This window comes from Hydra viridissima, unplaced genomic scaffold, assembly GCF_058129835.1.
Source record: "Hydra viridissima isolate aposymbiotic clone 2 unplaced genomic scaffold, HvirCarnegie_v1 scaffold_2, whole genome shotgun sequence".
NCBI lineage: Eukaryota > Metazoa > Cnidaria > Hydrozoa > Anthoathecata > Hydridae > Hydra > Hydra viridissima.
In genome coordinates this window covers 14728185-14742325 of record NW_028324301.1, presented here as the reverse complement: position 1 = coordinate 14742325, position 14141 = coordinate 14728185, and the positions used below count along the sequence as shown (strand labels likewise).

The 14141-nt window shown below is 30.3% G+C and overlaps 1 protein-coding gene, 1 long non-coding RNA gene and 2 pseudogenes across 8 annotated transcripts; 3 read left to right on the top strand and 1 right to left on the bottom strand.

Annotated features, from left to right (window-relative positions):
- Positions 1 to 3173: 3173 nt before the first annotated feature.
- LOC149892151 (uncharacterized) lies at positions 3174 to 7173 on the top strand. 6 transcript variants are annotated; one of them, XR_016449478.1, is made up of 6 exons: positions 3174 to 3581; positions 5108 to 5320; positions 5589 to 5729; positions 5862 to 5910; positions 6497 to 6667; positions 6775 to 6970. XR_016449478.1 is itself a non-coding variant. In XM_090077318.1 (5 exons), exons 2-5 carry the CDS (start codon positions 5701 to 5703, stop codon positions 7036 to 7038), a joined length of 513 nt encoding a protein of 170 aa, XP_089933444.1. In that variant the 5' UTR covers positions 5248 to 5320; positions 5589 to 5700; the 3' UTR covers positions 7039 to 7173. The 6 variants fall into 6 exon arrangements, 3 of the variants coding, with proteins under 3 accessions (XP_089933444.1, XP_089933443.1, XP_089933446.1); XR_016449479.1 differs by having other exon boundaries at positions 3193 to 3581; positions 5589 to 5660; positions 6775 to 7173; XM_090077318.1 differs by lacking the exon at positions 3174 to 3581 and having other exon boundaries at positions 5248 to 5320; positions 6775 to 7173.
- Positions 3606 to 5091, top strand: LOC149892152 (uncharacterized; annotated as a pseudogene).
- A 1362-nt stretch (positions 7174 to 8535) lies between the features above and the next one.
- On the top strand, positions 8536 to 13502 carry LOC149892149 (uncharacterized). The gene is made up of 2 exons (XR_016449480.1): positions 8536 to 8620; positions 13257 to 13502. It is a non-coding gene; the product is annotated as an uncharacterized LOC149892149 (long non-coding RNA).
- On the bottom strand, positions 9574 to 12944 carry LOC149892150 (uncharacterized; annotated as a pseudogene). The gene is made up of 2 exons (XR_016450294.1): positions 12906 to 12944; positions 9574 to 12096 (listed from the first exon to the last, which is right to left on the bottom strand). The product of XR_016450294.1 is annotated as an uncharacterized LOC149892150 (transcript).
- Positions 13503 to 14141: the final 639 nt, after the last annotated feature.

Below are 14141 nucleotides of genomic sequence, written 5' to 3'. Positions count from 1 at the left end.
GTTCTAGACGAAATTTAAGTCGTGATGAATGTGTATGCATAAGACTTGGAGTGTTTTATACAACAGTCAGTAGGGTTCTACAAAGGTTTGTAGAAACCGATGATCACGCTAGACGACTTGGCCAAGGCAGTCCACAAGCTACCAATGCCGTGGAGGACCGTTTTTTAACGCTTAAAACACTGAGAGAATGGTTCACTACTGTATGAAGTCTCCAAATACAAATTCCTGAGATCCCAAATACAACTTGCTGATACTTGGCTTATAACATTCGAGAAACCGCTATATATGGAGGCGACTCATTGATGGTATGGGGTGGAATATCTTTAACAGCTCACACAGAGCTTTTTATTGCTGATGGTGGACGTCTGACTTCTCAACGATACATAGCAGAGATTTTAAAACCTTTTGTAGCATCTTTTGCAGCATATATTGGAGATGGATTCCTTCTTATACAGGATAATGCTAGACCACATATTATGCAGGATAATGCTAGGCACGTATTGCTACTGAATACTTAAGTAATATTAATATTGAAGTTTTGGAGTGGCCAGCCTAAAGTCCAGATATGAACCCAATGGAGCATCTTTGGGACATAATGGGACGCCGTTTTAGAAGCCAACATCCACCACATAATAGCCTAGACGAGCTGCAGCGAAGTCTTGACCGCGTGTGGGAAAATATATGATAATATTGACGGCAATTAAGATAAATGGAAATGTATAATTGGTGCTTTACTTTTGCGGTTAAGGATATATATTTATATAAATATTACTATAATTATAAAAACAAAATAATTACCTTGGTTTATATTACATAATTTAGAGTTTCACGCAATAGCGATCATCAGATGTTAAGATCAGATCGCTATTGCGTGAAAGTTTAAGTAATGTAATATAAACCAAGCTAATTATTTAGTTTGCATAATTATAATAATAATATATTCGCTCTACTTATTCTGCACTGTATTGAGTACTCTTACTAGAAATAAGTTTCATACCGGCGCACAGTGGAAAATTGTAGAGCAATAGCATATCATAAATGTTTTTTACTTATGTCGCTACTGTCATTATATTTCAATTTTATTTAATAGTTTAATAGTCAATCATTACTATAATGCAGGAATTTCACATAATTTTATGTAAAAATAAATGTTTTGAAGCCCTATTGTTTATTACTTTTGCGGATGTTCATTTCAAACCTGTTTGCTTCATCACTTTAAAAGTGAATTTTCTATAAAACTTTCTAGGAATAAGTATAAAGTATTATACATTTTTGAAAAGCTCATGTTATGGAGATTTTAAGAAAAGTATACATTTTTACTTATATGGTTCAGTTTAGGAGTAATTATTTGAACAATAAAATAAATGAAAAAAAGTAATATTCTTCAAGTTCACTGAGACTTTTGGTAGTTACCCACGCTTCCCCACGCTTTACATTTAATATAGTATTGTAGCCTAGGTGTTTATTAAAAACATGTGTAAGAATGAGTTGCAGAAACGTGCGGTTTCCGAAATTATCGAGAAAAGAGTGATAAAAGTAAAAAAAACAGAAAACCGCTTTTTATGGTGGTTTCAAATTTTGTTCATTTATAACAATAGCTTGGTATATGTTTTTTAATTTATTATCAATTTTTTATTGATACCATGGCATTCTTGTATTTTTGCACTCATTTTATGGTGAATGTACAGTGCCAATATATAAAGAGTTGAAACATTTATATCAGTATAACAAATTCACAGTGGAAATTAAACCGACCCGTTTGACTATTGAATATTACGTAGGTTACTTTAGTGACTTGTTAAAATGACAACTTTTAAGTGTTCCAAATGTAAATTATTGCTTTCCTATATTGATGGAGGAAGGACAGTTGAGGCACTGTCAACAAGTTTAAAAGAAAATTATCAACTTTCTGAGGACAACTTGTGTTTCATAATCAGTGATATTCAAAGGTACATTATTCTGTCGTTTAATAAACGATGGATACAGGCGTCACGGAAAAAGAAAGCTTTTTTTTTTATCTAAGAACAGTGATTGGAGGATTCTGAATATTGTGTATCTTTACCTAACTCAGAAGAGGCAATTACCGACTCCACGCCATCTACTTATTTAGAAAAACGTGGAAGAAAAAAAAGAAAAAATTCCATGTTACTTAAGGAATTTGGATTTGAGCATATCTTTAATACATATCTTCAGCCGTTGCATTTAATAGGAGAAGAAGCAGAAGCGAAATTTTTGGAATCATTAAGGATTGCTGATAAAGACAAAAAAAAATTAATATCGAGTTTTATGGAAAACGCAAGCCAGAAAAATATGCTAACGGATGAAGAAGCACTCAGCGTGTTTATTGATTATATTTAATAAAAGCACAATATTTTTACAAGAGGAAGGTGACAAATGAACGAAACTGTTCCATATTCCCACCATATTATAAAATTCAAGAAATTAAACAGACCTGCTATCTACCATCTTCTGCAATAGAAATTACGAACTGGCGCAGTTGTTTGGCAAAATCCGGCACCTTCATCTGTTCGTTTTTGTCAACCTATATGCATAGAAAATAAAAATGGTAAAAGTGTACAAGTAAAACATGAACTTTTTCTAACAATCATATATGGAAAAGTGGCTCAGGCATTAACAGATAGGCCTTCTGGGTTTACATTTACAATATGTGGAGCTATTCCACGGCAAATGAACGATTTGACCAAAGTGGCTTCTAGGCCTGAAAATGAAAATTCTTATCAATACCGATTGTCTACATTACATGCCTGGATTCGTTGTATGGAAATGATATTAAATATTTCTTACAACCTTTCTTACCAAACATGAGCAGCCAGAAGTGAAGAAAAGAAACGGCTAAAGCAAGAGAAGAAGATCTTGGTGCAGAAACGTTTTCGTGAGGAGCTAGGGTTAATCATTGACAAACCAAGACAAGTAAATGGTAATACCAATGACGGTAATACTGCTAGAAGACTTTTTTACAATGCAAGCTGCTCTGCTGAAATCACTGGATGAAAATTTGATTAAGCGATTTTACATAATTCTGCAAGCTCTCTCCTCAGGTGTTATGATAAATGCTGAAAGTTTTGGTATTTATGCTGTAGAAACTGCCAGAATCTATGTGACCAATTATGGATGGTACTCTATGCCATCTTCAGTACACAAAATCTTACTTCACAGAGAAAATATCATAAAGCATTTTGCAGTATACTGTAAAAAATGTCACGCCAAATTCTTAAATGTCCCATCAAAATATTAAAATTTCACGCCACTTTTTAAATCTTAACCATGAAATGCTCTAAGTCGCGCGATTTATACAATTTACAAGCAACTACAAATGTCACGGAGAGTATAACTGTTTAAATGTAACGCCATACTTATAAATATCGCGCCACACGCTTAATGTCGCGTGACTAATAAAATTTAAAATTGTCCGCAGCGAAAAAAAGAAATATCACACCAACTAATTTTTCGTGGTTATTCTGTGACTAAAATGTCTAAAATAATTAAAATTTCATATTTATCAAAATTTATGCCAGTGGTTTTGGCTGTAGATGATAATTTGTTCACGCTCAAATCTAAAGGTAAATATTTCCTTGCAACGAGTTGTCTTTTTTATTATATTACCATTAATACAATGTTTAAAGAACATTAGCTAAAAATACAATCTACATAAATTGTCATAACTTATGTCATTAAAATAAGTTAACATATATGTGATATAAGTATTTTCAATGATGCATTAAGAATATCATTTATAATCGTTATTCTTAATACATTACTCAGTATTTAAAGCTCATTTTACCATGTTATACACTATGATAATGATTATCTTAACACAATGCCAGTGTGTACATTGCTGTTATTCGCATTTGGACTGCCAATCGATTATTTACAATTATTATTGTTTAAAAAACTTTATTAGACTATTTGTGTCATATAGTGTTAGTGTTTTGACCTGGCCTCACTAGCTTTCACAAAAATAGAATTTTTAATAAGTCATGATGGTTCAAATAACAAACAAGTGCAGAATTTTTTGTTGCACTAAAATATTTACTCTTATTGTGCTAAAAGTAAATGGTTTATTGCAATAAAACTTGAAAAGATGAATTTCTATATAAATTATTCTAGAGTTTGTTCTAATAATTTTATTACAGGTTTAGTAGTATAAACTCTATTGTTCAAGATTTTATGGCATAAATTATGAGAGTGCACTTTTATTAATCACCGCTTTTGATATTGAAAACACACCACATGATCCCATGCACATTTTACTAGAAGGACTAGTGCCCCATGAACTATGTCTTCTGCTGCAATTACATATTTGTGAAAAACATATATACTCATTAGCTGCACTTAATAGTTTCCTTATTCATACTCTGAAGCCTAAGATAAGCCTAAAATTTATCCAACTACCTTTGATATTTCAGGGTCTCAAACATCTGCTCAAATTTTGATTCTTGCTTGTATCATTCCACTTTTTATTGGACAATACAGCAATTCCAAAGATCCTCCTTACATTAATTTTCTTGATCTTTTGGAAATTCTTCGACTTACTTTGTCACCAATAACTACAAATAGAACTGTTTTGGATTTACAAACTCTTATTGAAAAGCATAACAAATCATGTGCTTTACTATGGCCAAATAATTTGATACCAAAACATCATTTTTTACTTCATTTTGTTAGACAAATGCATCGATTTGGTCCACTAAAAAATCAATTTTGCATGACTTTTGAAGCAAAGCACAATAAAATAAAAAGTGTACGTTGGTACAACTTTAAAAACATTGCCAAATCAGTTTGTCAACATCTTCGGTGGAACACAATTTTAAACTTCCTTGATGATAATGGTCAACTGATTCCTTATACTTTTTACGGCAAAGACTCAACATTTTAAAAAAAGAATTGTGATTGGTTCAATTGCATACCAAGTTGGTGATATTATTTCAACAGTTAATGATTCTTATCAACTTTATAAGATTATTTATAAACTGTTCATTTATATATAAGCGTTTAAGTGAATATAGAATTTATACTTGCTAAAATGTCATCTAAGCATTAGAAATGTGTATTCTGTTTATATATTTATATATATTTTTATTATTAGTTACCTATCTTTTTAATGGAATGCAGCAGTTATTTAAACGGTTTGGTGCCTTGCCGTAAACACACTTTAAAAGATATCTGTAATGAATTGGCACATCACCTTGAAGGGTGTCTTCCCAAGGGAACGCCTTTAATAAGAAAAAAATATTATCATCGTGTTACTGTACTTTTGAAACAGTCATATCCAAACTGTAATTTTGGAGAAGAGGGTGCAGTAAGTTTGAGTTATACCACTTATATATTATTATCATATTTTTAAATTTTCATTAGCACATCGGTGAAAAAATTCACGCAAAAATAAATTAAAAAAACCAATAAATAGTTCAAAGCATTAATTCTATTAGATGTTTAATTAAGCACAACATAGGTTATTGCAAATAAAGGTAAAATAATTATATTTTTTTTAATGTTCAGGTGTATATAACACATCCATTTGTTACACAAAGCTAGATAATATTCAAATAATAAATTTTGTTTTTCAGGGTGGAGTTGTAAAATGTGTGTCGAATGTAATTTGGAAGCGACGCGAGCGTCATTTAAAAAGTTTGATAGAGGTAAAAAATGCTAACAGAATGCTTAACGTTTCAGGAATAAATGATAGCTCATTTGATGAAAATATGCAGGTGATACCCATAAAACCTTTTTCAAAAGAAATGTTTTTTATCAATATTTTTTTAATAAAAATTTACTTAAAATATACAGTAAGAATTTAATAAGGTTTAATTTAGAATTAATCCAATTTTTTTGCATGTTAGTTTGCTTTGGTACAAAAAGTTCAAAGAGCACCTGTTCCATCCAGAAATTGTAAGCAAATAATACTTATATTATTGACACATTGACTATAATATGAATATATGAATCGCTTTTTGTTAAAAGGGTGCGATTCAAAAAATTTATTAAAATCATTATGAACGCATATATATATATATATATGTATATATATATATATGTATATGTGTGTGTGTATATATATATATATATATATATATATATATATATATATATATATATATATATATATATATATATATATATATTTGCGGTCCCTCCGATCCCCTATAGGGGAGATCGGAGTTAGTCTGAACTTTCAATTGTGAATATGTGACCAAAACACAAATATTTTTTTTATTAATATAATTTATTATAATGTGTTTCATAAATAAAACTACTATAAACCTTTAAAACTTGATTTATTATTTTCATTCAAATGGTTTACTTTTTTCTTTAAAGTTTTGTTAAAAGGGCGATTTTTTTATAAAACAGAAGATTTAACATTAAAATTTTTTTTCAGAAAATTTTATGAGTATGAAGGTTTTTTTCATTTCTTTAATAAATTTGTGTTTTGTGCACTTTTAACAAAATGTTCTTTATGTGGTTGCAAATTTTTTAGATCATGGACGAATTTGAAAGAATGAACATAGTTACCAAAGAAGCAGCATTAGATAGGCTATTGCAAGTTGTTCAAAAGTTGTATCCCGGTATAGATATTCCATCTGCCCTAATACAATTTCATAAGAACACTACCAGAAGAGGGGTGTTGTGTCCAATTGTTATTGCCAGTGTAAGTTTAACGAAAAGTTGTTTCTTTTTTTATTTTTAATTTGATATTGATTTTTGTAATGTATGTTATTAAGGTACCTTTAATTTTACTTTTTAAAAAATTTTTAGGCTGCAGATAATGTTTCTTCTCCTGGGCCGCAACTTATTTTAGGAGAAAACGTAACATTTGTTGACAAAAGGAAAGTAATATCAATGAATCATCGGCATAATGATTCATTACATGTGCTTCAACTTATCGCGTATTATTATATCATGGACCTCTCGTACCCAAGATCGTTTGGAGGAGTTTTGGGGCTGTTGCAGCATTATGTCTTGCAAATACCATTTGCTTGTACTAATAAGCTTTGGCTAAAAAAATGCAAAGTCTTGTGAAAAGTGTTGTGGTATCTTTATATTTTTAAACTGTTCAACTCTTCAAATAAAAATATTAGGAAATTTCAAAATTAAATATTTATGTTTATATTTGATGATGGTTTCTTTTTAAAAAAATGAAATATAATTTCTATTACTTTTTTGGTCTTTTTATTCATTTTATTTATGTAAAGTGTGCCATTTATTCAATATATTTATTAAGTTGAGACATTTGTAAATTAAATTAGTCACGCGATTTTTACAATTAAGTATGGCGTGACATTTAAATTTTTTATTTGTCACGGCGCATCTAAAACACTATCGGGTCGCATGTCACCAAGCCCGATTTAACGCGCCACATTTAACTTCTCTTAATGTGGCGCGTTAAATCGGGCTTGGTGACATGCGACCCGATAGTGTTTTAGATGTCCTGTGACAAATAAAACATTTAAATGTCACGCCATACTTAATTGATAAAAGTCGCGTGACTACTTTAATTATAAATGTCACGCCAAACTTATTATCTAAAAGTCGTGTGACAGTTTTAATCCTTGATGTCGCGCGTTAAATCGGGCTTCGTGACATGGCAATTTTATTAGACAATTTGCCGTGACATTTTTTACAGTGTACTTCCTATTGGTCAACTTTCAGAAGATGCGCAAGAATCCCGTAATAAGGATTATAAAAAATTTCGCCTTCATCATGCCAGAAAATGTTCTCGATCACAAATGAGGATGTATTTCATACTCATCTGTACACTTCCGATCCGTACATCACCAGCATTAGAAAACCGTATAACAAAAATGTGCAAGAACTTGATAAAGTTACTCTGCAGCTTTTGAAAGTCAACGATCTGATTTCAGGAACTGAAACTCCCTATGTAGTTATGATATAGTTCCTTTAATATACCTACACATTATTTCATAAAAACAACTATTTAAAAATTGTTATTAAGAAACTGTTTTAAATATTTCTATAATTAGTAGGTAAGCATTGTATGTATTTTTTGTCGTTTCTAATAACTTTAAGGTATTTTCATACATTTGTAAAGTGTTATGTTAAGTATAAAAAAAATAAATGTCAATTTTGAAGTTTTTGATTTTTATTTATTTATTTTTAACTTTTTATTACAAAAAATTCTTATAAAAAGTATTTTATTAGAAGAGTCATATACTACTTTAAATTTGTGCAAACTTCAAATCTCTATTTTTAGTTACAAAAAAGTTATCGATTTTTGGTCCTAAACAGACCTTTTTTTTCCACTGTGCGGCGTACCGGCAATCATCAGCCAAAATACATAATGAAAAAAACGTTACAAAATGAAAACATTAAAGAAAACTAAAAAACAATTTAAATGTAGCAGTTAAAGACCTGGTTTTTATTTCTTGATTGTTATATCGCTTTTTCCGGTATGATTAACATTCGAATGAACCCTTTAAAATTTAAAAATTTAAGCAGCGGCAAAAACCATGTTTAATTTCTAAATTATTACTTTCCACCAATTATTGCTTTCCACTTTAAAAATTCATCATCTCGTTGAAAAAATGGCGAATATTAGCGTTTTCGTCATGAGTATTTTTAACACAAATCAATTTAAATACTAGTAATGATTATTGAAAAGAATTCATGTTTTTATCTTACACAGCTTTAATTATAAACATATTTTTTGGTTTGTAATTAAAGCTAAAAATGCTATAACGATAATAACGATAAATTAGTATTGAGAGAACTTGTATTTATTGATGTTTATATATTTGGGTCATTCCATATCAAATCACCTAATGGTCCCCAGGGTACTACCTCAAACTTGCTTCAAACTTTGACCACCCACAGTATTTGACCACAAAAAAATACAAACCTCAAAATTTCAGCTTGATTCACAAAACCGTTCAAAAGTTATAATTGAATCAATATAGACCGAAATCTTCAAAATTTGACTATCTGGAGCTTACCGTTGATTTTTTTGATTTTTGACAGATTATAACTTTTTAAAAAAAATAGATGATCACCTGAAATTTTCTATGGTAATAGTTTATCACCCAAATTATCTATTTTTGAAGGTGTTTTGTACTGGTTTTAAACAATTTCGGAGTTCTTGTACCTCAAAGTTGCTAATTAACTCAATATTAGACAAAGTTTTGGAAACTTTAATGCGCTACAGTTCAATACCAACAGACCAGCTGTGCCAAATTTTTGTTACTTTTGTGTACTTAGAGTAACCACTTGCAGAAAAGTTTAAAATTATGTGTTGAAATTTGTTTTAGCACTTGCAGCAGCCTGTTAAAATATCACTTTTTTCAAAAAATAAGATAAATTACATTCACTTCGTAAGCATAGAAAGTAGCGTAGACAGTTAAAATAAATTATGAAACTTTTTTACTGGCAAGGTTCCATATATAGACAATCCCAAAAAAAAGTTTAAAGACCTATACTCTATCTTATAACATAATTTTAGCATTTTGAGTGCAATGCTTTTTTAGTTTAAAAGGATGCCTAATAGCACAAGTTATATTACGTTTCAAAAAAAAAAATCAAAATCAAAAATGCTGAAAGTATAAGTGTATATACACATGAAACACAAGTACACTAATTTCTTTATCTCTGACTTACAATAATCATGATACTGTCATAATCATTATTAGCAAGTTTGTAGTTACGAGCACTTCTACCCTTAATGGCTGGAGCATTTATTTGACATATTACTTAGTCAAATGGAACCCAACACTGACTTGATCATGCATCATTAGTCCATCTTAAATTTAATTTGTTTCTATGCATAAATTTTACATTAACATCTTGGTTTTCATTACAAATCTCAAGCACAAGCCCTATCTACCATTCATCATCGTAAAAACATGCAATGTATTTACCAGGTTGAAAGTTTGAAGGATTTTTTTTTGCCAAGTTAATATTATTCAGCAAATGGGTATCAAAGACAGTATCGCTAGAGATTCTCCATAAAAATAACTTGTCTCCACCTGGTACAAAACTGTGATAGCTTTTTGTGCCTGGGATTGTGCTCATCTTTTCATATCGTTTCTTTAGGTTAAAATAAGTTTCATGCTTATTGATTTCATCACTTGAAATGTAAAATATGTTTACACCTTTAATATTTTTTTCAGCCCATATAAACAGTTCATTTGGTGTAAGAATCTGGTTTGCATTTGCTGCTTGTAGACTTGCTTTTGCTGCTTCTCTTTTTATAGTTCCTCCTATTCCATCACATGGACTTTTGCCATGGGATGTAGCAAAGAAGTGATGCTCAGCATTTATATTGTGATCTTAACAGGCATTTGTAATTTTTATACTGTGATACAGCACCATCACTGAAGTATTTTACTTTATTGATTGTGGGTAGTTTGATTTTGATCATTGGTAGTAACTTTGTGAGAAAACAATGAACTGTTGTTTGGTCATGGCAAAGATGGTCAGATATTGTACAATAGCATTCACATTTGATTTGATTTTTTTCATCTTTTTAACAAACAGCAAATGGATGTAAGGTAGCTTGATCGTCTTGCCAGTAAAACCCTTGTACAGCATCCTGCACAAGAAAACTATAGTTTTCTGCAAAATCCATACGAATAAGACAAGTGTGTTGATCTAATGTTTTTTTTTGCCTCTGATAAGTAGGAGGATTGTGCTTCTTTGATAAAGTGGTGATGACAAATGTCATACAAAGTTTCACTTAGAGTTTCAATAAACTCAATAATGCTTGTTTGGACTGTGACAAGTGCAGTTCGATCAGTTGACACCCATTGTTTGTATGTGATCTGATCGTCAAAATCAAAATCATTATTTTCAAACACATTTTCCAAGTAACACTCTAAATTTACTTAACCGGGGCAGTTAGAACATAGATGAAACATGCAGCTTCGACTATCTATATTACAAACACATACTTTCATCAAATCTTTGTAATATATTAAATGGCCCTTAGGTAAAGCAGTGCACATCAACTTAACATTTTGATGATAAGAACATACGCAAACTGAGTAACTTCCTCTACTGTCAACTGTGATGCACCATTTTGGCCATAGTTCGCAGAACTTGCTGAATCCAACTTTGTGTGTAGGGTATAGCTTTTTATACTCAAGATAAAGTTCTTTTAATCGAACTAATATTAAGCGTTTTTGTTTATGAACTTTTGCATTATTTGTACGCACTGAAACAAAGTCTTTTTTTCCTGGACATTGTCTTGTAAACTCTTCAGATTCATAAATTTCAATAACTTTTTGTTTAACAATATCTTCCAATGGCTTTCCTATTTTAGCCTCAGGTTTAGCAAGTATTCCTTTTTCATTTTTCAACTTTCGAGCTTTCTTAGCAAGATGTTCTGAAACTGAAAATGTTTTGCAAGTTTTTTCAATTGACCTACTATCAGGAGTTAGTGTTAGTAGTTGGACTTTTTCTTCCTTCAAACTTTTTTTCATTTTGTTTTTTATTGCATCTAACAGTTTGTCTAAATCATTACATTTTATACATTTTAGCTCTTTTTCCAATTCTATATCTTTTGGGTCTATATCCGATGCTGACGCTACTAGGTTTGTCATACTTGTTGCAATTTTTTTAACCTTTTGTCTTCCATATCCTAATTTGTCGCGCCTACTTACATTTTTGAGTGGAGATATTTCCAATAAAGACACACTCTTATTAAGAACTGTCTTATCAAGGTCTGAACAACTAAAATCTTCTTCAGCAGCTTCATCTTGACTAACTTCTGTAATTTTTTCAAGTTTGAAGTCATTCAAACCGTTAGTACAAACTTTTGACCAGGTTTGATCCTAATCTGATTTGCCATTGATATGCTGACTTTACACAATCCCTTGATAATGTTTTTCTTGTGGACTTTAAATGGATCACAACAGTATTTTTGAAGTGCTTCATATCTAGAAATATAGGCTTTTTCATGATGAAAACATATCTCCTCATTTCGTTCAAAAGTGTATCCTATCTTTGAATTAAAACTTCTATATCAGTATCTTTTTGTCTTATTCTTCCTACTATTCTGCAACATGACATTTTATCACAATCTTCATTTAAAACTCTTCCCACACAACATTTCTCTGACAGTTTTAACTAATCTAAAAATATTAAAGTTGAGGGTTAATTATAACTTTGTTATATTTTTCCAGTAATAAAATCAGTAAAAATGAACTCTCAAGTAAAAATGTGATTAAAACTGTCTAAAATGCAACCAATAAACTATTTATACATATAACTATTTCTGCATACACAAAACTTTTTAGTTCTTGGTTCTTGTAGTATTAAAAACTAAAATAATAAAATCCAAAAAATACTGTGCAGATTTAGATTTTACTACAAACTCTTGAAGTAAATTATATCATTATAATTATATTACATGTATAAAATTAAACAAATATATATTAAAAAATCTTATCAAATAATTTAAGACACTGATAATGTTATTTTACGGAAAACTGATTATATTTATTCAGGGAAAAATCAAAATTATACACCTAAATCATAGGGCTACAATCATGTCATAAGATAGAGTATAGGTCTTTAAACTTTTTTTGGTGATTTTCTATATATGGAACCTTGCCAGTAAAAAAGTTTCATAATTTATTTTAACTGTCTACGCTACTTTCTATGCTTACGAAGTGAATGTAATTTATCTTATTTTTTGAAAAAAGTGATATTTTAACAGGCTGCTGCAAGTGCTAAAACAAATTTCAACACATAATTTTAAACTTTTCTGCAAGTGGTTACTCTAAGTACACAAAAGTAACAAAAATTTGGCACAGCTGGTCTGTTGGTATTGAACTGTAGCGCATTAAAGTTTCCAAAACTTTGTCTAATATTGAGTTAATTAGCAACTTTGAGGTACAAGAACTCCGAAATTGTTTAAAACCAGTACAAAACACCTTCAAAAATAGATAATTTGGGTGATAAACTATTACCATAGAAAATTTCAGGTGATTATCTATTTTATTTAAAAAGTTATAATCTGTCAAAAATCAAAAAAATCAACGGTAAGCTCCAGATAGTCAAATTTTGAAGATTTCGGTCTATATTGATTCAATTATAACTTTTGAACGGTTTTGTGAATCAAGCTGAAATTTTGAGGTTTGTATTTTTTTGTGGTCAAATACTGTGGGTGGTCAAAGTTTGAAGTAAATTGTAAGTAAATTGAAGTATCCTGGGGCACTTTTGAAAAACTAGGTGATTTCATATGGAATAACCCAACTTTAATAATTGAAAAATTTTTTTCATAGGCCTACCACCTTGAGAAGAATGTCTTCATTTTAAGCACATCAGCTTATTTAGTGATAGCTTACATAGTTACGTCACTGCAGCACTAAGAATATTTCTAAGTATTACCAATGTTGGTAGAGAAAGATCTTTTTCAAGATTAAAACGAAAATTTCTTCAAAGATTACTAGGACAATTCAATTTAAATTGTTTAAGCAATTTACCTATAAAAAAATATGACACAATAGAAAACATATTTTGTTGACCGATTGTGGCGTTGTGATTATTAGTTTAGTGCCAAAAATCAGCGGAAAAAGAGATTTTTTAGCCCAGTGGCGCTTTTAAAAGAAAAATTACACAAAAAAGAAAACATTTCTAAAAAGATACCAAAAAGGTGGTCGTTTTTTCAGTAGTCACGGTTATCGTGGATCGTGATAATGCCAACCTCGCTGACCCAAGAGCGTCAATTATATTGGGTGATAGCGTACTTTGTCCGCGGAAAATAATTTAATTTGAATGTTCAAATTGAGTGAGGTTTTGACTTCATAGTGCGCCAATAAAAAGACCTGTAGAATGAGAACCACCCTATATAAATTGATAAAAATTGCCGCAAATGTTGTCTATAGCTACACCAAACTTTGGATAAAGTTTCAGTCGGATTGGTTAACAGGTTACGGATTTATGGCAGTTTTAGTTTAACTTTTTTTAGTTTTTTGCTACTTATACCCTAAAACGTTACCGATTACTGTGATATTTGGTCACTATTTTCAAAATAATGGTTACATGAGTGTTCTACTATATGATACCAACAACATTTATTACAATTGTTTAATTGCTACATGTGCCGTTTTCATTTTATAGATCAAAATTGATTTGATATTTAAAGCGTGGTTTGACTTGGCGTAGGC